Consider the following 25,635-nt stretch of genomic DNA (forward strand, 5'->3'; position numbering starts at 1 on the left):
AAAACACCTCACAACAGTATAAAATAGCGTGCTGAGACATGCCATAGCATAGAACCTTTAAAAAAAGATCCAAAAACACCAAAATAATGCATGTCCAAAAAATGACCAAAAAGGCAAGGCTATAGTATGGCAAAAATGTCAAAATATGACATGTCCTAAAAACAGCTGAAAATACCTCAAATCAGCATGAAATACAGTGCAAAGACATGCCATAGCATAGAATCCTTCAAATATGTCCAAAAACAACAAAATAATGCATGTCCAAAAAATGACCAAAAAGGCAAGGCTATAGTATGGCAAAAATGTCAAAATATGACATGTCCTAAAAACAGCTAAAAACACCTCAAAACAGCTTAAAAGAGGTTGCTGAGACATGCCATAGCATAGAACCTTTCATAAATGTCCAACAACAACAAAATAATGCATGTCCAAAAAATGACCAAAAAGGCAAGGCTATAGTATGGCAAAAATGTCAAAATATGACATGTCCCAAAAACAGCTAAAAACACCTCACAACAGTATAAAATAGCGTGCTGAGACATGCCATAGCATAGAACCTTTAAAAAAAGATCCAAAAACAACAAAATAATGCATGTCCAAAAAATGACCAAAAAGGCAAGGCTATAGTATGGCAAAAATGTCAAAATATGACATGTCCCAAAAACAGCTGAAAATACCTCAAATCAGCATGAAATACAGTGCAAAGACATGCCATAGCATAGAACCTTTCATAAATGTCCAACAACACCAAAATAATACATGTCCAAAAAATGACCAAAAAGGCAAGGCTATAGTATGGCAAAAATGTCAAAATATGACATGTCCCAAAAACAGCTAAAAAGACCTCACAACAGTATAAAATAGCGTGCTGAGACATGCCATAGCATAGAAGCTTTAAAAAAAGATCCAAAAACACCAAAATAATGCATGTCCAAAAAAAGACCAAAAAGGCAAGGCTATAGTATGGCAAAAATGTCAAAATATGACATGTCCTAAAAACAGCTGAAAATACCTCAAATCAGCATGAAATAGAGTGCAAAGACATGCCATAGCATCTAATCCTTCAAAAATGTCCAAAAACAACAAAATAATGCATGTCCAAAAAATGACCAATGGCAAAAATGTCAAAATATGACATGTCCTGAAAAACACCTGAAAATACCTCAAAACAGTACAAAATAACATGCTGAGACATGCCATAGCATAGAACCTTTCAAAAATGTCCAAAAATACCAAAATAATGCATGTCCAAAAAATGACCAAAAAGGCAAGGCTATAGTATGGCAAAAATGTCAAAATATGACATGTCCTAAAAACAGCTAAAAACACCTCACAACAGGCTAAAATAGAGGTTGCTGAGACATGCCATAGCATAGAACCTTTCAGAAATGTCCAACAACACCAAAATAATGCATGTCCAAAAAATGACCAGAACGGCAAGGCTATAGTATGGCAAAAATGTCAAAATATGACATGTTCTAAAAACTGCTGAAAATACCTCAAAACAGCATAAAATATAGTGCAAAGACATGCCATAGCACAGAATCCTTCAAAAATGTCCAAAAACAACAAAATAATGCATGTCCAAAAAATGACCAAAAAGGCAAGGCTATAGTATGGCAAAAATGTCAAAATATGACATGTCCCAAAAACAGCTAAAAACACCTCACAACAGTATAAAATAGCATGCTGAGACATGCCATAGCATAGAACCTTTCAAAAAAGGTCCAAAAACACCAAAATAATGCATGTCCAAAAAATGACCAAAAAGGCAAGGCTATAGTATGGCAAAAATGTCAAAATATGACATGTCCTAAAAACAGCTTAAAATACCTCAAAACAGCATGAAATACAGTGCAAAGACATGCCATAGCATAGAATCCTTCAAATATGTCCAAAAACAACAAAATAATGCATGTCCAAAAAATGACCAAAAAGGCAAGGCTATAGTATGGCAAAAATGTCAAAATATGACATGTCCTAAAAACAGCTAAAAACACCTCAAAACAGCTTAAAAGAGGTTGCTGAGACATGCCATAGCATAGAACCTTTCATAAATGTCCAACAACACCAAAATAATGCATGTCCAAAAAATGACCAAAAAGGCAAGGCTATAGTATGGCAAAAATGTCAAAATATGACATGTCCCAAAAACAGCTAAAAACACCTCACAACAGTATAAAATAGCGTGCTGAGACATGCCATAGCATAGAAGCTTTAAAAAAAGATCCAAAAACACCAAAATAATGCATGTCCAAAAAAAGACCAAAAAGGCAAGGCTATAGTATGGCAAAAATGTCAAAATATGACATGTCCTAAAAACAGCTTAAAATACCTCAAATCAGCATGAAATACAGTGCAAAGACATGCCATAGCATAGAATCCTTCAAATATGTCCAAAAACAACAAAATAATGCATGTCCAAAAAATGACCAAAAAGGCAAGGCTATAGTATGGCAAAAATGTCAAAATATGACATATCCTAAAAACAGCTTAAAATACCTCAAATCAGCATGAAATACAGTGCAAAGACATGCCATAGCACAGAATCCTTCAAATATGTCCAAAAACAACAAAATAATGCATGTCCAAAAATGACCAAAAAGGCAAGGCTATAGTATGGCAAAAATGTCAAAATATGACATGTCCCAAAAACAGCTAAAAACACCTCACAACAGTATAAAATAGCATGCTGAGACATGCCATAGCATAGAACCTTTCAAAAAAGGTCCAAAAACACCAAAATAATGCATGTCCAAAAAATGACCAAAAAGGCAAGGCTATAGTATGGCAAAAATGTCAAAATATGACATGTCCTAAAAACAGCTGAAAATACCTCAAAACAGCATGAAATACAGTGCAAAGACATGCCATAGCATAGAATCCTTCAAATATGTCCAAAAACAACAAAATAATGCATGTCCAAAAAATGACCAAAAAGGCAAGGCTATAGTATGGCAAAAATGTCAAAATATGACATGTCCTAAAAACAGCTAAAAACACCTCAAAACAGCTTAAAAGAGGTTGCTGAGACATGCCATAGCATAGAACCTTTCATAAATGTCCAACAACACCAAAATAATGCATGTCCAAAAAATGACCAAAAAGGCAAGGCTATAGTATGGCAAAAATGTCAAAATATGACATGTCCCAAAAACAGCTAAAAACACCTCACAACAGTATAAAATAGCGTGCTGAGACATGCCATAGCATAGAACCTTTAAAAAAAGATCCAAAAACACCAAAATAATGCATGTCCAAAAAATGACCAAAAAGGCAAGGCTATAGTATGGCAAAAATGTCAAAATATGACATGTCCTAAAAACAGCTGAAAATACCTCAAATCAGCATGAAATACAGTGCAAAGACATGCCATAGCATAGAATCCTTCAAATATGTCCAAAAACAACAAAATAATGCATGTCCAAAAAATGACCAAAAAGGCAAGGCTATAGTATGGCAAAAATGTCAAAATATGACATGTCCTAAAAACAGCTGAAAATACCTCAAATCAGCATGAAATACAGTGCAAAGACATGCCATAGCATAGAACCTTTCATAAATGTCCAACAACACCAAAATAATACATGTCCAAAAAATGACCAAAAAGGCAAGGCTATAGTATGGCAAAAATGTCAAAATATGACATGTCCCAAAAACAGCTAAAAAGACCTCACAACAGGCTAAAATAGAGGTTGCTGAGACATGCCATAGCATAGAACCTTTCAGAAATGTCCAACAACACCAAAATAATGCATGTCCAAAAAATGACCAGAACGGCAAGGCTATAGTATGGCAAAAATGTCAAAATATGACATGTCCTGAAAAACACCTGACAATACCTCAAAACAGTACAAAATAACATGCTGAGACATGCCATAGCATAGAACCTTTCAAAAATGTCCAAAAATACCAAAATAATGCATGTCCAAAAAATGACCAAAAAGGCAAGGCTATAGTATGGCAAAAATGTCAAAATATGACATGTCCTAAAAACAGCTAAAAACACCTCACAACAGGCTAAAATAGAGGTTGCTGAGACATGCCATAGCATAGAACCTTTCAGAAATGTCCAACAACACCAAAATAATGCATGTCCAAAAAATGACCAGAACGGCAAGGCTATAGTATGGCAAAAATGTCAAAATATGACATGTCCTAAAAACAGCTGAAAATACCTCAAAACAGCATAAAATAGAGTGCTGAGACATGCCATAGCATAGAATCCTTCAAAAATGTCCAACAACTCGAAAATAATGCATGTCCAAAAAATGACCAAAAAGGCAAGGCTATAGTATGGCAAAAATGTCAAAATATGACATGTCCCAAAAACAGCTGAAAATACCTCAAAACAGCATAAAATAGAGTGCAAAGACATGCCATAGCATAGAATCCTTCAAATATGTCCAAAAACAACAAAATAATGCATGTCCAAAAAATGACCAAAAAGGCAAGGCTATAGTATGGCAAAAATGTCAAAATAAGACATGTCCTAAAAACAGCTGAAAATACCTCAAATCAGCATAAAATAGAGTGCAAAGACATGCCATAGCATAGACTCCTTCAAAAATGTCCAACAACACCAAAATAATGCATGTCCAAAAAATGACCAAAAAGGCAAGGCTATAGTATGGCAAAAATGTCAAAATATGACATGTCCTAAAAACAGCTTAAAATACCTCAAATCAGCATGAAATACAGTGCAAAGACATGCCATAGCATAGAATCCTTCAAAAATGTCCAAAAACAACAAAATAATGCATGTCCAAAAAATGACCAAAAAGGCAAGGCTATAGTATGGCAAAAATGTCAAAATATGACATGTCCTAAAAACAGCTAATAACACCTCACAACAGGCTAAAATAGAGGGCAAAGAGATGCCATAGCATAGAATCCTTCAAATATGTCCAAAAACAACAAAATAATGCATGTCCAAAAAATGACCAGAACGGCAAGGCTATAGTATGGCAAAAATGTCAAAATATGACATGTCCTAAAAACAGCTTAAAATACCTCAAATCAGCATGAAATACAGTGCAAAGACATGCCATAGCATAGAATCCTTCAAAAATGTCCAAAAACAACAAAATAATGCATGTCCAAAAAATGACCAAAAAGGCAAGGCTATAGTATGGCAAAAATGTCAAAATATGACATGTCCTAAAAACAGCTAAAAACACCTCACAACAGGCTAAAATAGAGGGCAAAGAGATGCCATAGCATAGAATCCTTCAAATATGTCCAAAAACAACAAAATAATGCATGTCCAAAAAATGACCAAAAAGGCAAGGCTATAGTATGGCAAAAATGTCAAAATATGACATGTCCCAAAAACAGCTGAAAATACCTAAAAACAGCATAAAATAGAGTGCAAAGACATGCCATAGCATAGAATCCTTTAAATATGTCCAAAAACAACAAAATAATGCATGTCCAAAAAATGACCAAAAAGGCAAGGCTATAGTATGGCAAAAATGTCAAAATATGACATGTCCTAAAAACTGCTGACATCTGACATTTTTAGCCAGAGACACGCCATAGCATAGAATGTTGAATGTTGCAGCCAAAAGACAGCCAACAATGATATGCTATGTTAGACTTTTTTTTATCAGATTTTTTTTAATCACATTTTATAGTATGACTTTTTTATGTTATTTTGGATGACAAGCTATGGTATAATGCTTTTATGCTATGTTCACCAACAGTCTATAATATGACATTTTGTGCTATTTTGAATGACATACTATAGTATGACTTTTTGTATTTTTTACTTGTGTTTTTGAGCCTGTTTTTTGACAATTTTATCTTGTGCCACATAACGCCAGCTTGTGCCTCCACGCCATATCCACATCTCCATGTGGACCTCCTAGTCCTGCTTTCACTGCCCCAGCTGGTCCCAAATCCTTGCCCTCCCACCAGACCTGCCTGCCCCTGCCTCCTCTTAATCTGCACATTCCCCCAGCATTCTTCCCCAATAAATCCTCTGTGTTCACAACTCATCTGTGTTCAAGCCTGCTATTGGGCTCTACAAAAAACACCAACAGATTTTGGGGAGATGCTATCATATGAATTTGTTATTCTATTTTGAATGACGTGGTCAATGTATGTCTTCTTTTGTGTTATATTAGATGACTTATTATAGTATCACTTTTTTTAATGAGATTTTCAATGACAAGCCATGATGACTTTTTTAGCAGATTTTTACATGCTATAGTTTGACTTTGTTCATACTGTTTTGGAAAACATGCCATAGCTTTCAGGTGTGAGGCAGGATGAGGACCCAAAATGTACAAAAAGAAAAGGGAACCAGAGGTACAACAGAAAGTGAGTGTTAATGCTCAAGAAAATCTATATGAAAAAACAACAGGTGACCAAAAAAGTACAAAATTAAGTACAAATAAAACATGAACAACAGCTAAACAAACAAACGAAGCTAATGAAAAGAACTCGGGTGAAACACAGGGCAAGAACACAGCAGGGAGAACAGGAAAGAAGCAGCTGAGACAACATGAACACAGTGAGGAAAACAAACACACTGACAAAGGATAAAGGGAAACAGGTATATATACAGAGAGGAACTAATCAAGACAATGACACACAGCTGGGTAGGTGGACACAGGAGCAGGACGGAAACACAGGGATTGGATAACTAAAAAAGGTGTGACTGGTAACACTAGGCTGGAGCAAATGAGACTTGTCAGACAGGGAAGGACAGACAAGACCAATAATACAGGTGAACAAATCAGGGAAACAAAGGCAGAGGGACACAGAATCAAGGAAACAGAGACAGGGAGAGACACACAGACAAACATAGAGAAAGAGAGACAGGGAGACACAGAGAGACAGAGAAAAAGCACAGGTGATACACAAAAAGTAAAAATACAAAATAAAACAGGCAACAGAACATCAGTGACTAGAAACAAGGAAAAACTAGAAAACAGAAAACCCCAAAACAAAGTCCATAGTATAACAAAAAACACAAACCATCACAATAGTAGGACTTTTTTTTTCTATTTTGGAAAACATGCAATTGTATGATTTGTTTTGCTATTATGGAAGACATGCCAAAGTATGACTTGTTTATGTTCTTTTGGATGACATGCAATATTAAGACTTTTTCATGCTATCTTGAAACACATGCTATAGTATGACTTTTTTATTAGATTTTGGAGGACACGCTATAGTATGTCCTTTTTGTGCTTTTTTTGACGACATGCTAGAGTATGAATTTCTTCTGCTATTCCGTACGACATGCTTCAGTATAACTTTTTTTATGAGAATTAGAACGGCATGCTATTGTATGAAGTTTTCATATTTTGGACAATATGCTAAAGTCTGTATATAGTATGATTTTTTTATGAGATTTTTTAAGCACATGCTGTAGTATGACTTCCATATGAGATTTTGAACAACATGCTGTAACACTTTGTCTGAAGCCCATTTATATTTTTCATTATAATGCATTATGAACATACCTATAATACATTATAATGCCTCTACAGTGCTGTATAATCATAGTTATAAGCACTCATTGTTATTTATAATGATTTCTAAAAATAATCATAACTCATTATGAAACCAATGTCTATAATTCTATTTATAACAACAAGGGAGATAGAGAGAGACAGGGGGCAAGTGGGCAGCAGAATGAATGAAGAGAGTGATTGGCAGTTATGTCAATTAGCCACTTACTTAGAGGAACAAAACAGTGCTTTCTGATTGTGTCACAATGGTACGCTTAAGTACAAAAAAATCCTGTATGAAGCTGCCTTAAAGCCAGATTTAGAGTTGTGAGCTGGGGTCAAAGTCATCACCCAGATATCCTATGTCATCTCACGTTGGAAATAATTTTCAGAATAAAACATTGATTTTTTTTTAAATTTGGAGACAATCCAAAAAAAAACAATGTGTAACATGTTGAATATGGCCTACATTCAAGAGTTAAATAATATTGCACATCTGAGTAATTGCATAGAGTACTGTTGTGGTTGTGGTTGAAATAGAAATATTGCATGAAATATTACAGTGAATACAGTGATATAAAGAATTATTGCACCTTAAAAATCATATTTCACATTTAAAATAATAACAATTAAATTAGGGAATGGAATTGTACTTGTAGGTGAATGTATGAAGCCCAAGTACCAGTCTATTGACTCAGGCTGTCAGACAGTCTGGGGGAGGTGTGGTTAAGTTTGATGGCCACAGGCAGGAATGACTTCCTGCTTTGTAGAGCATCTATGAGGAATCAGTCTGTCGCTGAATTAGCTCCTGAGTCCGACCAACACATAACTGATTGGGAGTTTGACATGTCCAAGATGATGCGAATCTTTGACAGCATCCTCCTCTCTGACATGGCCACCAGAAAGTCCAGCTCCACCCCCGCGATGTTACTGGCCTTGCGGATCAGTTTGTTGAGTCTGTTGGTTGGCAAGGTAGCAGACAACCTTCAGCCTGCTTCCCCAGCACACAACAGCAAACAGGAGAGCACTGACCACCACAGACTCACAGACCATTTGCAACAAGTCCAGCAGATGTTGAAGGACCTCAGCCTTTTTAAAATAGAGCCCTTCCTGTAGAGGGTTTTTGTGTTCTTTGTCGAGTCCAATTCATTGTCTATGACTACTCCCAGGTACCTGTAATCCTCCACAATGCCCACACTGACCCCCTGGATGGAAACAGGGGTCAGTGGTGCTTTCACCCTCCTTAGATCCACAACCAGTGGATCTAAATTGTGCTGTAAATGGTTCTGCTAACACCACATGACAAAGTTGCCCACCACAGCCCCACAGTCATCCTCATCACCTTTGCTAATGCATCCCACTATCGCAGAGTCATCATAAAACTTCCGAAGATGGCAGGACTGCAATAATTGAAGTCCATGGTGTAGAGGGTAAAAAGGAAGGGGGGGAGGACCGTCCCCTGTGGGGCCCCGGTTTTGCTGACCACTCTGTCCGACACAAAGTGTTGCAAGCCCACATATTGTGGTCTGCCAGTCAGGTAGTCTATATAAACGACATGCTATAGTATGTCTGTTCATGAGATTTTGCTATTTTGGATGACGAATTATAATTTAAATTTTTTATGCTATTTTAAATGATATGCTATAGTATGACTTTTTTATGCTATTTTCGACAACATGCCAACGTATGACATTTTTACCATAGTATAGTTTTGTCATTATTTTTTTTCACAACACACTATACTGTGACTTTGTTTTATATTTTCATCTGCACACTATACTAATATTTTTTTTATCATTCTTTTGATGACATATTTTTCTTTGACTTTCGATGATAAATTTGAAATTTGACCGAATACTACATGTTGACTTTTTTTTTTCTTTTTTTTTTCTTTTTTTTTTTTTTTTTTTTCTTTTTACATTTTTAGGACATACTATGCCATGCAGACTCCAACACCAAAGTCACCAGTCTGCTTAGTGACACTGCCAACTATGAGAAGCACTGAGGTGAGATGCCCTCCGTAGCTATAAGATGGAAAAATATAATCTGGAAAAGGACAATGTTATTGATAAACCAGTGTATTATCAACTGTACCCTAGGAAAGCCATCGTATGCATCTAGGGACTCCCGAACATACAAAAGAAAGGAGCACCACTCAGACCCATCAGCAGCAGCTTTAACTTCATTACCTACAACATCTCCATACACTTAGCATTTATCCTTTCTCCTCTAGTCAGTAACAGTCATCACCTCATCAAAAACGCACAGGAGTTTCCCATCAAGATTGGAGAATTAACACTGGACTCAGGCGAAACTACTGTATTGTATGATGTCACTTCACTTTTCACCTGCATTCCACGAAAGAAGCAGTAAAGATGGTGAGGAAACATTTGCTACAGGACAGCACTCTGGACCAACAGAACCAACTACCCCCTAGACCACATTTGTGCCTTCATCAACCTCTGCCTGACTACCACTGCTTCCAATACAATAATGGTTTCTACAGACAAAAGCATGGCTGTGCCATGGGCTCACTGGAATCTCCAAAAAGTGGCCAACACTTACACAGGGACTTCTCTTAGCCACTGATTCAGATATGTGGATGACACTTGGGTCAATAATAAAATCAAAAACAAAAACATCCAAAACAAATCAAACAAAAGAATGCACATGCGGGCCATAACATCAAGGTCATGCGCAAAAAGTCATAATACAGTATGTTATCAAAAATATAAAAATGTCATAGTACACAATGCCATCAAAAATAAAAAAAAGGCATAGTATACTATGTCATCAAAAACATGTAATTCAGCCATAACATAATTCAGAACCTGATCAAAACACTAGAGGGCATCGTGCTGCAGTTAAACACAGCAGAGGTACTTACAGAGGAGTTTATTGAAATAGGTTAGTGACACTTTAACACATTTGGTTTTGAAAGATCCACAATGTTGATGTCATTTGATTATTATTTTTTGCAAATTTATATACTCAAAACACTGGTTATACATATTTACAGCATAGTAACAACCACTCACACACTCCCAGTCATTCTGTCATCACAGCACATGAAAAACTAACATTCATTCAAATGTACAGTGTATTATAATATATATAATATTCACATAGAATTTAAAATTTTAAAATTTTATTACAGGAAGCTGTTTGAGATGTAAACTATTACTTTACTATTGTTTGTTCTGTGTCACTAATCCAAGAACTCTACTTAGTATACAGTTTGAATGTATGTACATTTGCATATGAATGCAAATATGAATTTGTGTATGTCACAATGAGTTCATCGGTCCTTTGATGATTCCACACATGTCCCACTTGCTTCCTGTTATCTCTCAGGCTTGCAGAACTGGTTCCACCATCCCTCCTTGTCCATCTACTTGCCGTTCTTGTGTTTTTTCTGTTGGAACTTCCTGAAATGGGTCTGGATTGTGGCGGCGGCCTTCTCAACTTCAACAGGGCTGAGTGGAGGAACAGCTGGCACGGTGCACGTCCCATTGCTGGCATTGGAGTCTGAGCACGACAGGACACAGGGGATAGCCAGAGAGGCTGAGGCAATAGCCTTCGAGACATAGTCTGTAGCAATGATGTTCAAACACATGTTTTTTTTTATTAGCCTTGATTCAAGCGGGCTATTTTTCTGGTTAAAGTTTAAGTGAGTCCAATCTGACACTTGATTTGAATCAAGAAACTTTAAAATGTATTAATATGGCAGAAAAATAGCCTGCATTTAAATGAATTAACAGTCTTACTTACTCTTCCTGTACACGCCTATGCTGTTTCTTCTGAGGCCATCAAACTGTGAATGAAACAGAACAGCTGTGTGTTAGAGGACACACTCACTGACGCACAGAGGGGGGGGGGGGAGCACAAGATGCATGAGATAGTGGTCAGGTATGACAACTATCAATGTTAAAATCTTATCTAGAACTTGGATGAAACATTGTGCACATACCACTGAAGGTACAAAATCAGACACATGCAAACAAGATAGTCAAACAGGTGCTTTGGCTGAATTCTTTAACTCAGCTGTACAAAATGTACAGTGCTTTGGGGAGTAATGCACAATGCACACGTGTGACAGCACCTGTGTGTGTGTGCATGTGTGTGTGCATGTGTATGTCTTCCTTCAGGGACGCATTTCAGAATGAAGATTAGTTCATTGGGGATGGCTCGTACAATTGTGGACAAAAGCTACGTCTACAAATAAGAAAAAAAAAGAAGTAAATTTTGGGGTAAGTGATTAAAGTTAGACTTAAGTAAGTCTCAAGGAAATTAATGTCAGTCTATATAATTCAGTTCAATTTTATCTATAAAGCCCGATATCACAAATCACAATTTGCCTCAGAAGGCTTTAGAGCATGACATCCCTCTGTCCTTGGGCCCTCACAACAAATAAGTACAAACTTAGGTCTCCAAAAGAGACCTAAGTAAACATGTGTGTTTGTGTGAGTGTGTGTGTGTGTGTGTGTGTGTCTGTATGTGAGTGTGTCCTTTCTCTCAGCTGTTAGAGTAATGACCTCAAACACAAATCCCCTTGATTGGGATTATAGCTCAAGCAGAGCAGCAGCAGGCAAGCCAGAGGCCGAGGACTGGACAAGCTCAGTCCGCTTACCCGTCAGCTTGGCTGTATGCCAGTGTTCAGTCCCACACACCGGCTCCATGAGTTCATCAATAAGGTCCACTCTCCCCTTTTATCAGAGATGTTAAGCTGAATTTAACTGTGGCCAGTCTAAGAAAAAGTCTGTTTTCAACTCTGACTCTTTCTTTTTTTTTACCGTTTGCTTTAAGGACTTTTCGGTGGTCTAATGTGTTTTCTCGCCTCTTCGTCTCAGCACCTGTGCTCTTGGTTGACCGCCAAGCTCCTCTTCTGGCTGCAGTCCAGCTCTTGCCACTGTCTGTCTTTTTATGTTCCTTTTTATGTTCCACCTATGTTCCACCTTTGTCTTTACAACATGACTTTCAAACCAGTAACTTCAAACTAACAAACAGGCACAAAAAAGAGGTGAACTGCAGTTTGTTTGTTTTTTTGTTTTGTTTTGTTTTTGTATGTGTGGGACATCAGTCGTGAGCACTGTGGACTGAAATGTGCTTGTTGGTTTAGGAATCCATACTAAAAGCATAAGGAACAGCCAAACAACTGTCAAGTTTTGGACAGTGTTTACCCATGTACAAGTACCTTTTGATTCAATAATACTGATTCATTGCAGGCCAAAAGGTGATCATTTAACTGATTCTTATGCGCCCAACTTTATTTTATTTTTGGCTGTTGCTGATTGAGTGTGGAGACATCAAAAGTCATCTCTGCCTTGTAAATCATATTCCTATCCTTTGCAGTCCTCCTCTAAGACACTAACCAAACACAGATCATGTGACCAAGATTACAAGCTCACATGCTGTGTCAACTTGACTGCCAAACCTTCTGCATGCTACAGCTCACCATTAGATAGCAGAGGATAAGAAGACCTAATTTGTGATTAAAAATACCAGCTAAACTGGCAGGGTGAATTAAAACTGCAGAAGCTACTTGCCTCCTTTGTTAAAAAGCTACTATTTTATCCTGTGATAAATGTAACCCATAGATTGCTACTCAACATCCAGAAGAAAAGATGTGGTTGTAGTGGATGACTCTGTCATGGTCAGAATTAATGTAGCCTATGTTGTATTAGCTCACCAATCACACTGGTACGTCAGCACAAAGACGTGTGTGACAGCAACTATACTGAGATACAGATCTCATTACGACTAACCTCATCTGCTTTGCTGCTCCTTCGACTGTGTGACACGGAGTGAACCTGCCAAGGCAACGGCTGGGACACCATGTAAGGCAAAGGGTCCTGTTCCCGTGCAAACCGTGCCCCTATCTGAAAGTGAAAAAGAGTTTGGCTAAGAGGTGCATGAGTCAAAGTGTGAAACACAAGCAGCCTTATCACTCAACTTACTTAAATATGAAATATATAAGATTTTCAGTATAGTTTAGTCTGCTGTAGTTTGGTGGTGGAACTAGACTTTTACACTGCTTACCTGCTATTTAGAAACATATGTATTCGTTTTTACATAATTGGCAGAGAGATTAAAAGGGAACTTCATCTATTTTTAAAAATAATACATTTTATTCCTATGGCCAAAGACAGTCCCAACATAGTCACCATAAACAACTCTCTCCCAAAAAAGCTAAGTGCTAAAACTCAAATTTGTGATGTCATGGGATATCAAGTCTGGGCCTGCTCCACAGATTTTGAATGATCAGTATGAAAGAGAAAACAGACAATCAGTGGGTCCATGAAATCAAGCTCCAATTCATTGTTTTTGGAGCAGCTTCAGACTTTTTATCATATGACATTGCAGGTTTGAGACTTATTTTTTCTGGTTTCTGGCTTTTAGAGGATAGATAATGGAAATAACATACTGGAATTCTGAATTTAGACGATGTTCCCCTTTAAAAGTTTGGTTTAAATTTACAGTAAGATTTGAATGGTGTCAATGTAAGACTAGTTTTAATTTAACACCAAATGCCTGTTTTAATAACACCCTTATTACATTTTAATGCATGCAGTGCAAACCTGATTTTTATATGACATTGATGGCCTGCCGGGTGAGAAACCCCCAATGTTATGGTTACAACCAAAACAAACTATACTTAGTAGTGTATTTTTTCTAATATTAAAATATTTGTCATATTTGTCACTATAAATAAGGATAATATTTTAACATCATTAGAAATATTTTAATATTTAATACATTTTGTATAAAATATATCCAATAATATCAAAAAGTATTTAAACACACTTAAATTTCACAAAATAATAACCAACTGAATTTCAATTTCATTTCCATCTGTGATTACAATTGTCTTACCGATTCTACGACTCGGACCATCATATACATGGCTGTCAGCATGGTGATCAACATCTTGACCACTATTCCTTTACAGTCTCTATAAATCCTTAAAGTTGTCCTCGGTTTTCGATATCTTTCCTCAGTCCTGCTGAAGATCCAGAAAGTCCACACGAGAGCAAATCTGAGCAATCAGGAATGCAGCTCAGGGAAAGGGCAATTAAACACACAGTGTTGACTATATCCACTCAGGCAAGTTCTCAAGTACACACAGACGCGCTCATGCATACATAAACACATGCACACACACTTCATTCTCACAGCATCTGACACACGAGGGTAAGACCGCTAAAGAGCTTTGCAGGACAGAAATAGAGAGGCAGTAATCTTTTCCTTTGCACAACACTTATCCCTCAGGTGTGCTTTCACTTCTCCAGCAGAGGAGGAAGATCTAATCTTAATCTTTATTTTTGTTTATATCAATTCAATGGGATTAAAGCAAAAATAATATACCTCACTGATCATTTCCTTTGCATATAACTTATTTTCCAAGCAGTACAAAAATCTTGCATGCTTATTAAACAAGCCTCTGTGTTACAACAGTGTAGATCAGGAGGATGTTCCCAAACAAGTTGACATGTTAACATATGGGTACCATTTTCTAATCAGGCAGCCTTTATAAGGCGTTTATAAGCTGTAACTATAAGCATCAAATGAATTAAATAATTGACAAGGACTATTTAATTTCCTGCATTTTGGTGAATTTTTATGTAACACTTTTTGGCTTTTCTGCATTAGGTTATTGCGCAGAAATCTTAGCTTTTGCCAAAATAAAAGTCCTCTGCTACTTTTGATGTGTGATCAGGAGGACAAATGCACATTTTCTAAATATTAAGGGATACATGACCCCAGCTTCCCCACCAATATCTATGCCTATGGTCCAGTCAATTGAAGATTTTCTTTTACAACCTGGCAACCCAAAAGTTGCGTTAATGGGTTTTAAGTTTTAGTTCTACAACACTTTTTTTTTTTTTTATAAATCAGAAAATGCTACGTACATAAACAATTATTTAAGTGGTCTGTTAATTAAATAAATGATGCCTGCCTTCTATCAATGGCATTCAAGATCAAGCTGGCTGTTGGGCTTTAAGATGTGAAAGATACTGTATAGATCCGAGTAAATGTAATAAACTCAGAATGATTATTGAAAACTCAAATTGCTATTCTAATCTCTCATCTTGTAATTATGAACATGTGGTTTATATGCACTTTCTACATATATTTGGAAGGCCTGCTTCCCAGCGCAAAATTCAAAAGAAGGATTTCATTACATTTAAACTCAGCTTAGATTTGCCATCTGAAAATGTAGCATATTTGCAGCAAGAAATGTATGAGTTAAATCCAGAGGTGTGAACTCAAGTTGCAATGATGAAATTTTAATATATTATTACTGCTGCATTGCATTTTGTGAACAGTACATCATGAATTGTTTATGACTCAAAACCAAAACATTTAAGACTTGGGGCTTGTACCTGTAAGTCTTGATTTTAGGACAAAGTCTTAGGACTTACTTGTGAGTCGCAGAACAATGACTCGGTCCCACCTCTCATTAAATCAAGTCTTTCTATTTACTCACAAATTGAAAAAATCATTTTCCGCATTTTGTGGCCGGGGTTAGTATGTTTTCTGTAAACATATTAGTTTATTTTGCTATTATGTTTCAAATTGCTGCTTTTCATTGTAATCGATGTAGTCCCATAATTTGAGGTACAGTATTGTGTATTTGGCTGTAAGTACTCTCATTTAGTTGAAATCAAACAAAATAAGAATAAATCAGTTTTGCCACAGGGGGCTCTAAGAAAAAAAATCAAAGTTGCGGCTAGAGGAAGCAGGTTACAGCAAAGAGAATAAGATTTCTATCAATAAAAGGGTGCGTCAGTATGCCAGCTACTTATTTGCAGTAATCAGATAGACCTGTATCTGAGAGATCACACATGATCAAGGGTTGTTGTGCGTCATTGTCTGGAGCCTCGCCTCTGACCCCTGCAGACCAGTGATAATACTTTGTGCAGGTGTCTGTGAATATATTTCAACATGGCTCTGCATTGTGAAAGACAGACACAGTCTGTTGTTATCTCAGCATCAGGTCTGTCGTGTATAAGAGTTTTACCTAACGACAAGTGTCACTTGTTTTCTCTTGCATACGTGTGCCTTGATGAGTGTTGAGAGTCTATGTGCGTGCAACTGATGTTCATTTTGTTCTTATGGGATTAGATAGAAGTGCAGGAATGTGTCTTATCACTGAACAGACAGGTATAAAAGCTCTCCTGACAGACACTGCCTCTCTATTTCTGTCCTGTCAGGACAATGTGAAGAGCACTTCTTTTACCAAGCAACTATATGAGAGGAAATTGGTAAGAGCATTCTGATTTTTTGGAACACAGGCAATATCACAAAGATTGTTAAAAGTTTGCATTAATAGTATTAAGATATTTCTTATTTGAGAAATGAAACATGAATCGCCACACTTGCCGCATGCGGAGGAATATACAGTAAAATATTGATAAGCTGTTTAAGAACAGGCTTATACTTTTTAGTACATCACATCTATCAGACAGCCGGATTAAAATTTTACAAGAAATCTATGTTTAAATAAGAAAACAAAAGACATTAAAATTTAATTGGTGGTTCTCAATCTTTCGATATGTGACCTCTTGTGAAAATTGAAAAAAAGTCAGTGAGTTGTTAGCAGTTGCAGTCCAAGGAGGTAAAATTGTTCAATATTGGTATCCAAAAGGTAAATATTAGAGAAACATTTATTTTAAAATGATTAGAGTTGTGTAGCAGAACTTTGTTTTTTCTTCTTTCATCTCCCATTTATCATCTCATAACTCATCAAATATATCTTGTGACTCTTTGGGAGTAACTTACGCTTTGTTGCATCACTATACGACAGTGAATATTGTAACAATATAACAATCACATGGAACATTTCACTGCATATGTGTATATTTTACTAATCGAACTAGATGGTATTCAAAATAGTATGTGATGGTTTTGTGGTAAACTATGCTGACTTTAATCGACCTTACAGCCAACAAGAGTGTAATAGTAAATCTTCAGCAATGAGGTATGGCCACTGCTCACCACTGGAAAGCAGCAAAACTCTAAACTAAGCTGAATCTAAAGCACTGGGAGCAGCATTGAAGTGTTAGGACTCAGTGGTAGTTACCTCAATGTTGTGCTATCAGTAATGTGCTTTATCTGTATGACAGTCTCCTGATCAGAGGAGAGTCCACTGTATCAGCATTTCATGTTAAGCCTGTCATGATTCAGGTTTTATTGTAGAGACAAGAAAAACAAAATTAGGTGGAGTCATGCTTCAGTGAAGCATTTCAGAAAGATGAAAGTCTGGAGAAATCAGCCTCGTCTGTAGTTTCCACAATGAGCTGTCCCTTCCCCTGAGACAGGCTACAACATACTCTGATCAGATAACAGGGGTTTTCACAATCACTTGTGGTAATAGTATTAGGCCAAGGAAAAATGCAGGTACTTTTGACTGTTTTGTTTGTTTCTTTCTTTCTTCTTATGTCATTAATGTTTGTTATGAATTGTAATTACAGGTTTCCAGGCAACACTCCACATTGTCAGTGATGTGGCTGACCAGAGAAGAAAAGCTCATTTAAAACAGAGAGGAGAGTCACTCAGCTGGATTTATCATGTCAGTAAAGCTCAAGAGGCTGAGCAGCAAAAAGAAAAGTATGTTTCCTTTTTGCTCTTCAGGGGTTGTGGTATTATGGAAAAGTGTTATATTTTGAAAGGTAATTTTGGTTGAATTGACTAAGATTTATTGATAAGAACCCCCCCTTACAATTTTAAAGAAGGCCTGCTAACAAAAAAATGGCAAAAAAATAGTCTTCTCCATCTTTGGCTTGTGGAATGGTAGTGTACAATTGTTTCTGACAAAAGAACAAGGTGATGCATTCGTTTTTGCCCTATTTTGATTGTCAGGTGTTCAGATAAATCAGTAGCACCTTGTATAGACATTGCTGCAGTAACCAAAGCCAACAGACTGTTACCAATAAAAAATGTGTCTGTGTTTCCCCTAAACCCCAGCCAAGCCAAATATGTTTATATTCAACTGAATTTATTAATTATTTTGCTGACCAGCAACCTGCTGTGCCTGCTCTGGCTTTGGAAACAAAACGAGATAAAAACCTACAGGGCAGGAGGGATGTGCTTAGAAAAAAACACATCATTGCTGAATGCTTTAATGTGTTTATCCATTAATGATGATTGGGTTGGTGGCAGCACGTGTAAATTTGGATGTTAATGGCACCACAGGATGGTGTGATTAAGGGGAACACTGCTGCTTTGTTTACAGGTGAGATTCAACTAAGATGAAATGAGCAGTTAGCTTTAGGGATAATATGCCTTTTCTCTTGTTTTTATAAAATGTTAACATCTGCTCATGCTCTGTGTTATATATAAGGTGTAGAGAAAATGATATAAAAGAATTGTTAGTCTGATTATGAATTTTTGGTTATTTTCAACTAGTTTTTGAAAAGCAAAGTTGATAATATCTAAGTATAAGTTTATTCAAAGACATGTACCTCACAATAATATTTGATATTTTTTCAGCATTTTAAACAAAAGCAACATTGATTAGTATAAAGATAAAATGTTTGTTTGCACTTAAACTTTGCTTGAGGATTTTCTAAAGTACTCCTATAATATTTTACCACTTTAAATCAAATTAAATAAATACTTTGGCTATTCTCCCTGATCACATTAAGTTTCATTTTTCCTGGATAAAGCTATCTTATCACATACACTTTAAAATTGTGGCTTATCCACAGTCTAAATGATTGATTCTTTTTCAAACCAGAATCTCCCAAGGACAATGCCCAGACAGAGGTTTTAAATAAGCTGGGTCTGGAGGCCTTCTGGACTACACCTCTGGACCCAGCATCTATGTTGGACATCAGCACTTGGACTCTGGAGAACCAAGCCCCTCTAGAGCCTAAGGATCTACCAAATGCTTTCCTCCAGCGCCTTTGGTTGCTTAGCCCAGATGCCCGGAGTCCTTGCTGCAAACCTTTGCATGATGTTCTAAACAATGTCGACAAATCACCCGAGGAGATGAGTAGTGGTTTGGGAGAGGAAAGCCAGAGTGCCATAAACCCCCTTGATCTAGTTACTGCTGTCTATATATCTGCCAACACTTTCCTTCAGCAGGAGATGACTATGCGCATGTTGCAGTGCCAGTTTGCTGTGCCACTGATCCTTCCAAACATTGATCCAGAGGAACCTAGTAGCTTCCTTCTTTGGCCTTTGAGAGGTGCTATGAGCCAGTGGAAGTCTCACTTTCCAGATAATGTGGAGGTCCATGAGGGGGACTTGGCAAGTACATACATGCCATTTGTTTCATGTGTGAAGCTTGGTCACATTTGTGTCTCTAAGTCACAGGTGCTGAACAATGTTATAAGTGGACTCAGATCATCCTATGACACATTTCTCCACAGGGGAATGGATGGAGGACAGCAGCCCCGTAGGCTCTCCAATGGCCTGGTAGAGATTGGATGGTACCTACCCACTGGAGACACTGCCAGGGACATTTTTCCTGTCCCTGTGGTCATTTCTAACCTCCGTGGTGATGCCAGCGCACATGAGAAAAACCTCAGACTTCTATGTCAAACCTCTTCAGCTGTGGTTGTTTTCTGTGGGAATCTTAGGGAAAAAGAAAAACAACGTCTTGCTTCCTGCAAAGCTATAGCAAGCAAGCTCATATTGATTGACCTATCAGACAATGAGAAGAATGAAAACAGAACTGTGGGGTTTGTTGGTCAGAACCTTGAAGAACACATGGGCCTTCCTGGACAAACAGTGGTGCAAGGGCAAGATTTGAGTGAGGAGGAACTGGCTAACCGGCTGTGTGAAACTCTAAAAGATCTGTTACCAGATGAGCTGCAACCTGTTACACTTGAGGCAGCAGCAAAAGTAGCAGAAGAGCTTGGCCTTATTGTAGATGAGGGGGCAGTCTGTAAAAAGGTCATGCTCACAGTGGAGGAAATATTGAGAGGTTTAGATGAGGGGTCTGCTCAGTTTAAGGAGAAACAGCTTCCTTTGCAGGGGCCTTTATGGAGCAAACTTGCTGAAATAGAAAAGAAGGAGAGTAAACAGAGAAAAGAAGGAAAAGAACTTGATCCCCAACTAAAAATTGAAAAGAAAGACATCTTGGCAGAGTTGAGCAGCTACAAAATGACCCCAGCAATGAAGATTTTCACTGATGCGCTATTCTCAACAGATAAAGTAGAGAGGACTTATTTCCTCAGTTGGATGAGGCTGAAGCTTCGCCTGAAGCAAATTGAAAAACAAAGCAGTCCACAACATCTATTTCCAGACATGCATACAGAAATGAATGATGGCACGACAGAACATTGTAATGAGCTGCAAAATGAAGTCAATAATAACGTAGAAGATGATGATAGTTTCTGCACAGATTCAACATTTGAAGAGGAAAAAACCAATGAGCTGCAAGTGTCTGAACAACACTTTGAGATAGGCCAAGAACTAGAGCATATTCTGCAGGAGTCTACAGAAAAGACCACAGAATCACTGTCACAACAAAAAGAGCATGATGATCCAGTCATTAAGCAGAAGTTATATGTGACATCTAATGGAGAAGAGATTCAAGGGGGAGAAATTATTGAAAACAACAACCAAAATTCAGATCCAGTGTTTAAGGATCTAAACCATCATTTGGAGTCTGGAGAAAATGAAGCCTTAAGCTACCAAAGGAAGAAGCTCAGTGAACCAGAGCTGACACCAGACAAATCTTATTTGACCTCTTCTGCCGAACAACAAATGTGTCAAGGTGTTTCCTTCGAAAATCCACCAGCCTCATGTTCACTGCCTTTTGAACCTGATCCATGCTGGCTGGGACTTGAGCACTTTTTGCGTGAGATGGGCTTAATTTTTGAGCTAACACACATCAGTCCCAGGAGTGGGAGCCACAATGTCTTGCGTCTTCCTAGCTTAGCTACAGACCTTCTTCTCTATGGAGTTCCACTTGAACTAATGGATGGAGATGCCTCAAACATCCCTATGTGCTGGCTGGGCTGTGTCTTTGCAGAGCTCAAACGCTGCCTACCTCAAGAACAGTGCAGGATCCGAGTGCTGACAAACCTTGGAGAATCTCATGGTAGGAATGCTGAGGTTCTTTCTGCATTATTTGGGGTTAAATTTCCTAAAGGAAGGAAAAGATCCACCAGAGGGGTGTACATGGTTGCCCTGCGTCTCCCTGATAACCTCAGAAAGGACATGGAGTGTGATTTTCTGTTGTTGATTGATGTAGGGGGTCTCAGCTCAATGTCTCTAGACAACAAAAGAAATATGCTGATCCACGATAATGAGATGGCCACTGTAGCAACAGGATTAAGTGATGTTTTAATGCAGAACATTTCCTCATATGCAGACGCTGAGTTTGAAAGCAACCTCACTGTCTTAGTCAGTGCTCTCCTACGCATCAAAGAATTTGGCTCAGTGCCCATTTGCCAGCTCCTGACCCAGGATGAAGAAATAAACAGCATATTACAAGCTGCCCAGTTAAGGCGTGTATCTGATATGCTTCAGACTAAAACTGAGGACAGAGGAACCAGCAATGCTGAAAACCATTATGAAAAGAACACAACCTGCATCACATGTGTGAAAGGGCCTTGGAACAAGATGTCCCTCTCTGAACCAGTTGATATCCAGTATAGCAGCGCTGTGTTGAAGCTCAAGCAAAACCTGTTTGGGGCATTGAAGAAGTGTTCAGCTAAGTCTGAAGTCACATGTCTGTCTGAATTTATGAGCCATTTGTATGCTGTTTGGGATGCAGTGAAAGCAGAATCATTCTCCATTGGTCTGCAAAATACTGACATAGCTTTAGCATTCTCCTTATTGTGCACAGAGCTTTCCCAGTGGGAGCAAAGTTTCATGGAACACATGGAAAGCTGGTTTAGGGAGGCAACAAAGAATATCATTGCAACAAAGGCAAAAGCTTTGGATGCTGCCACCCAAAATGTCCTTCTGAGCAAACTGAAGGATGAAGCCAGAGAGGAAGTCAAAACAGAGGTGGACAAACTCAAGTCAAAAGTAGAGGCCTACTTGATGAACAACAATATTCTCAAAATCAACATATTCAGGGAAATCTTAATGAGCAATATGGATGACCTCCAGGGAAGAGTAACTAAAGACATAATACAAAGGCTGGGGACAGTCAACGAAAGCCATTGTTCTTCAACACAGTTGGAAAAGTTTGAGACCTTACTGAGAGAAGAACAGGAATCACAGCTACAGGCACTGGTGGAGAACAGCAAGTTAACCAAAGTTCTCCTTAAAGATACAGAACTAGAAGAGGTGTATGAGGGTGTGTGGAATAAGACAATGTCCAACTTTGACTTCAGGCCTTCAGAAACCGATGATATTACTGCAAGAGTGACAAATATTCTGAAAGAGAATCTAATCAGCCGTGGTCTCCAGAAACACATGAAAAAACTTGAAGTCATCACTCAAAAATGTACATCTAGCTTCCAAGTTTATGATGAGCACTTTGGATACCGCAGCCGATTGAAGCACATGTTTGAAGACAATAACCGACTGCAGAGGTTAGAAGCTCATCAGGTAGCATGCAATATCGTGGAAGAATTTAATCAGTTTGTAGAAAATAAATGTAGCTTACCAGCAGACTTCTCTGATAGCTACATCACAAAAGTGTTAGAAAATGTTGAAAAGGCTCTAAAAGAAAAACCAATGGAAATCAGAACAGCTTTTGAAGTGGATCTGAAAGTTTATCTCTGCTGCACTGCATGCCAAGAATTCCAAAAACTACATGACCGCTTTGCTAAGGACAGTGAGCTTTTAAAATGTATTACAGCGGCCAAGAGTATGTACCAGGCAGAGTTTATCTACCAGTTCAGGAAGAGAGACCAGTGCCAAAGGATGGCTCAAGCATTTACCTCAATGGTCATCAAACCTACAGTGTTGGACTTCATCTACAGACCACTGGGGACACATATTGTAAAAGAAATCCAAGGTAAAGCCCAGCAGTATCAGTCTCCACGTGCCTTCCACCAAAGCTTGCTGGAGGAGCTGATAAAGGAGGACTGCTTTGAAAGCTTCCTTGAATATTTGCTTACCTATGACAACTTCAGAGTGAGGAAGATCCAGGAGACAGTGATGGCTCACCTCTCTGAATCAACCAACTTGGATAAATGGAGGCAACAGCGACTTGGAGAAATTGTCGGAAAGATTGCGGCAGCAGTGAGCCTAACGGCAGAAGGTACCAATGGAGTACTGAGTGATTCAAAGCCACTGTTGGAGAGAGTGTGCCTCAATTTAGAGAGAGATGGAGATGTGGAGGTTCCCAGGGCCTTTCTGGATGGACCTCTCTTCAGTATCACCACGGAATGGGATCGTTTTGTCACATGTCTAATGGAGTTACTGGCTGCATTGCGGTTGGACCTAGCCCAGGAGTTCTCCCAAAGTGTGGAGATCACCAAATTTCTTCAGTGCCTTCCAACTCAACCCCAAGACTCCATCTTGAAGAGAGTGAGAGGGTGTGACCATCAATGTCCTCTCTGCAGAGCACCCTGTGAGCTGGAAGAGATGGGGCACGAGGTTCACAAGGCTCTGCTCCACAGGCCGAAAGGCATGTTGCCCCATGACTCAGGTTCTTTGTCCTGTGCGGATTTCCCTGAAAGCATCACAGAAAGCCAGAGCAATGACACAAACACCATGTCTCTGGCATGCAGAGGCCTGCATTCCCTCTACCCAAACTGGAGCAGCATCCCCGAGGATCCAAACAGGCAGATGCCCAGTGCTTACTGGAGGTACTGTTTGATTTATTAAGGCTCAAATATCACATCTGTTTGTTATGAATCAGTACACATGTATTTATTTTTAGCTTAGAAATTTTCCTGAAATTAGCTTAATATTCTTTCATTAACAGGTATGTGCTGTCGAGGTTCAATGAGAGGTTTGCAGAGGAATATGAGCAGGAGCCGGGCGAGATCCCTGAGGAATGGAAGAAGATCACTAAGGAGGAGGCATTATGCAGTCTGAAGGACGCCTTCCTCACTGGACACGGCTGATATAGGGACCGCCCAGTGCTGCTGCCATCTCTGTTATCATACATGTGACACTGTGTTGATAATGTTCATATTTTATCTGGGTTATAAGTGTTTATATCTAACAAGGATGTTGATGATAGTAGTAATAGTGGACAGAAAGGAAATCAAATCCATTCATTCCAAACAATGATAATGATAATGTGTTTTTTGTTATTTGCCTTTTTTTTTTACATATTTTTTTATGTGATAGTTCTCTGTAAAGTGTGCCTTTAAATATGTTGTGAATTGTGACTCCTTTTTATCTAACCTTCCACCACTGCTTCATGATCTGAAAATATGAAAAAATTAAAATATAAGAAATTGTATTTTAAGATATCACAATGCATCCAAAGCCAACCAATGACAAAAAAAACTGTGATGTGTGATGTAACGGTTTGTCTTTTAAGCCTTTCATCTAAAAAGGAATATGAATGTATTACAATGTGGAGCAGGACAACAATGTCAAATACCTCAGAATCAATACATCAAAAACTGTGTCTCATGTAATTCTCACTATTTAACCAGCAATGTTTTACTGTATGCCAATTACTCTTGTTTGGAAATTACTAAATACAGTTTAACTGTTAGTTGAAGTTTTATTGGCAGACATGGGTTGTGTTTGAGTTTATGACACTGCATTTTAACAACAAAGATGTGACAATATTTAATTGAAACATAAATGATTAAAAGAATTGTCAAAGTATTAAAATACAAAAGAACAGAAAACTACTAAAGTATTTTCCCTTTGTTTCATTTGGACTCACGCCTATAACAATTTTCTCCACATTTAAAACCACAGCAGTCATTCTGTGGATTTTATTTTGAAATATTTATATTTAAATTTGTTTTTTCTTGCTAACAATAATGAGATCATCATGGTGTCACAGGATAAAGTGTGGACTCCAACAACAATGTGGGTTCATGTCCATCCTACACATTCAGTTTCTGCCACAACATCATCTTCACACTTCCTTTAAGTATTATATATGTGATGGCAGCATGAACATTTTTACAAACATTATATGTCTATGCATTACTTTGTCCAATAAAACAAGCTAGTCACATAAAGGTTACATTTTAAAACTCCCCTTCTATGAGCAAAGACATCCCCTAATGTGCTTAATCAACACATGCACTGATGTTTGCATGTGCCTGCTTGGCCAATC

At 37.9% G+C, this 25,635-nt stretch overlaps 2 protein-coding genes across 5 annotated transcripts; one reads left to right on the forward strand and one right to left on the reverse strand.

Moving 5' to 3' along the window:
• Positions 1-10,343: 10,343 nt before the first annotated feature.
• On the reverse strand, positions 10,344-14,626 carry LOC121942950 (uncharacterized). Of its 2 annotated transcripts, none has more exons than XM_042486265.2 (4): positions 14,337-14,626; positions 13,229-13,342; positions 11,235-11,277; positions 10,344-11,054 (listed from the first exon to the last, which is right to left on the reverse strand). In XM_042486265.2, exons 1-4 carry the CDS (start codon positions 14,388-14,390, stop codon positions 10,855-10,857), a joined length of 411 nt encoding a protein of 136 aa, XP_042342199.2. In that variant the 5' UTR covers positions 14,391-14,626; the 3' UTR covers positions 10,344-10,854. The 2 variants fall into 2 exon arrangements, with proteins under 2 accessions (XP_042342199.2, XP_042342200.2); XM_042486266.2 differs by having other exon boundaries at positions 10,344-10,991; positions 14,337-14,622.
• A 1,976-nt stretch (positions 14,627-16,602) lies between these two features.
• Positions 16,603-25,216, forward strand: gvin1l2 (GTPase, very large interferon inducible 1-like 2). 3 transcript variants are annotated; one of them, XM_042486114.2, is made up of 4 exons: positions 16,603-16,729; positions 17,939-18,074; positions 19,204-24,190; positions 24,310-25,216. In XM_042486114.2, the coding sequence occupies exons 2-4, from the start codon at positions 18,035-18,037 to the stop codon at positions 24,449-24,451; spliced, it is 5,169 nt and encodes a 1,722-aa protein (XP_042342048.2). In that variant the 5' UTR covers positions 16,603-16,729; positions 17,939-18,034; the 3' UTR covers positions 24,452-25,216. The 3 variants fall into 3 exon arrangements, with proteins under 3 accessions (XP_042342048.2, XP_087935082.1, XP_087935083.1); XM_088078956.1 differs by lacking the exons at positions 16,603-16,729; positions 17,939-18,074 and having other exon boundaries at positions 19,579-19,718; positions 19,841-24,190; positions 24,310-25,215; XM_088078957.1 differs by lacking the exons at positions 16,603-16,729; positions 17,939-18,074 and having other exon boundaries at positions 19,583-19,722; positions 19,841-24,190; positions 24,310-25,215.
• The last annotated feature ends 419 nt before the right edge of the window (positions 25,217-25,635 follow it).

Source organism: Plectropomus leopardus, chromosome 6 (genome assembly GCF_026936395.1).
Source record: "Plectropomus leopardus strain MGB_pleo_1.0 chromosome 6, ASM2693639v1, whole genome shotgun sequence".
NCBI classification, from domain to species: domain Eukaryota; kingdom Metazoa; phylum Chordata; class Actinopteri; order Perciformes; family Serranidae; genus Plectropomus; species Plectropomus leopardus.

Coding starts and splice junctions, on each gene's coding strand:
- gvin1l2 (XM_042486114.2), top strand. CDS start 18,035: ATGTCAGTAAAGCTCAAGAGGCTGAGCAGCAAAAAGAAAA. Junction 18,075..19,203: donor GCTGAGCAGCAAAAAGAAAA/GTATGTTTCCTT, acceptor TTTTCAAACCAG/AATCTCCCAAGGACAATGCC. Junction 24,191..24,309: donor ATGCCCAGTGCTTACTGGAG/GTACTGTTTGAT, acceptor TTTCATTAACAG/GTATGTGCTGTCGAGGTTCA.
- LOC121942950 (XM_042486265.2), bottom strand. CDS start 14,390: ATGTTGATCACCATGCTGACAGCCATGTATATGATGGTCCGAGTCGTA. Junction 11,278..13,228: donor GGAGCAGCAAAGCAGATGAG/GTTAGTCGTAAT, acceptor TTTCATTCACAG/TTTGATGGCCTCAGAAGAAA. Junction 11,055..11,234: donor CATAGGCGTGTACAGGAAGA/GTAAGTAAGACT, acceptor TCATTGCTACAG/ACTATGTCTCGAAGGCTATT.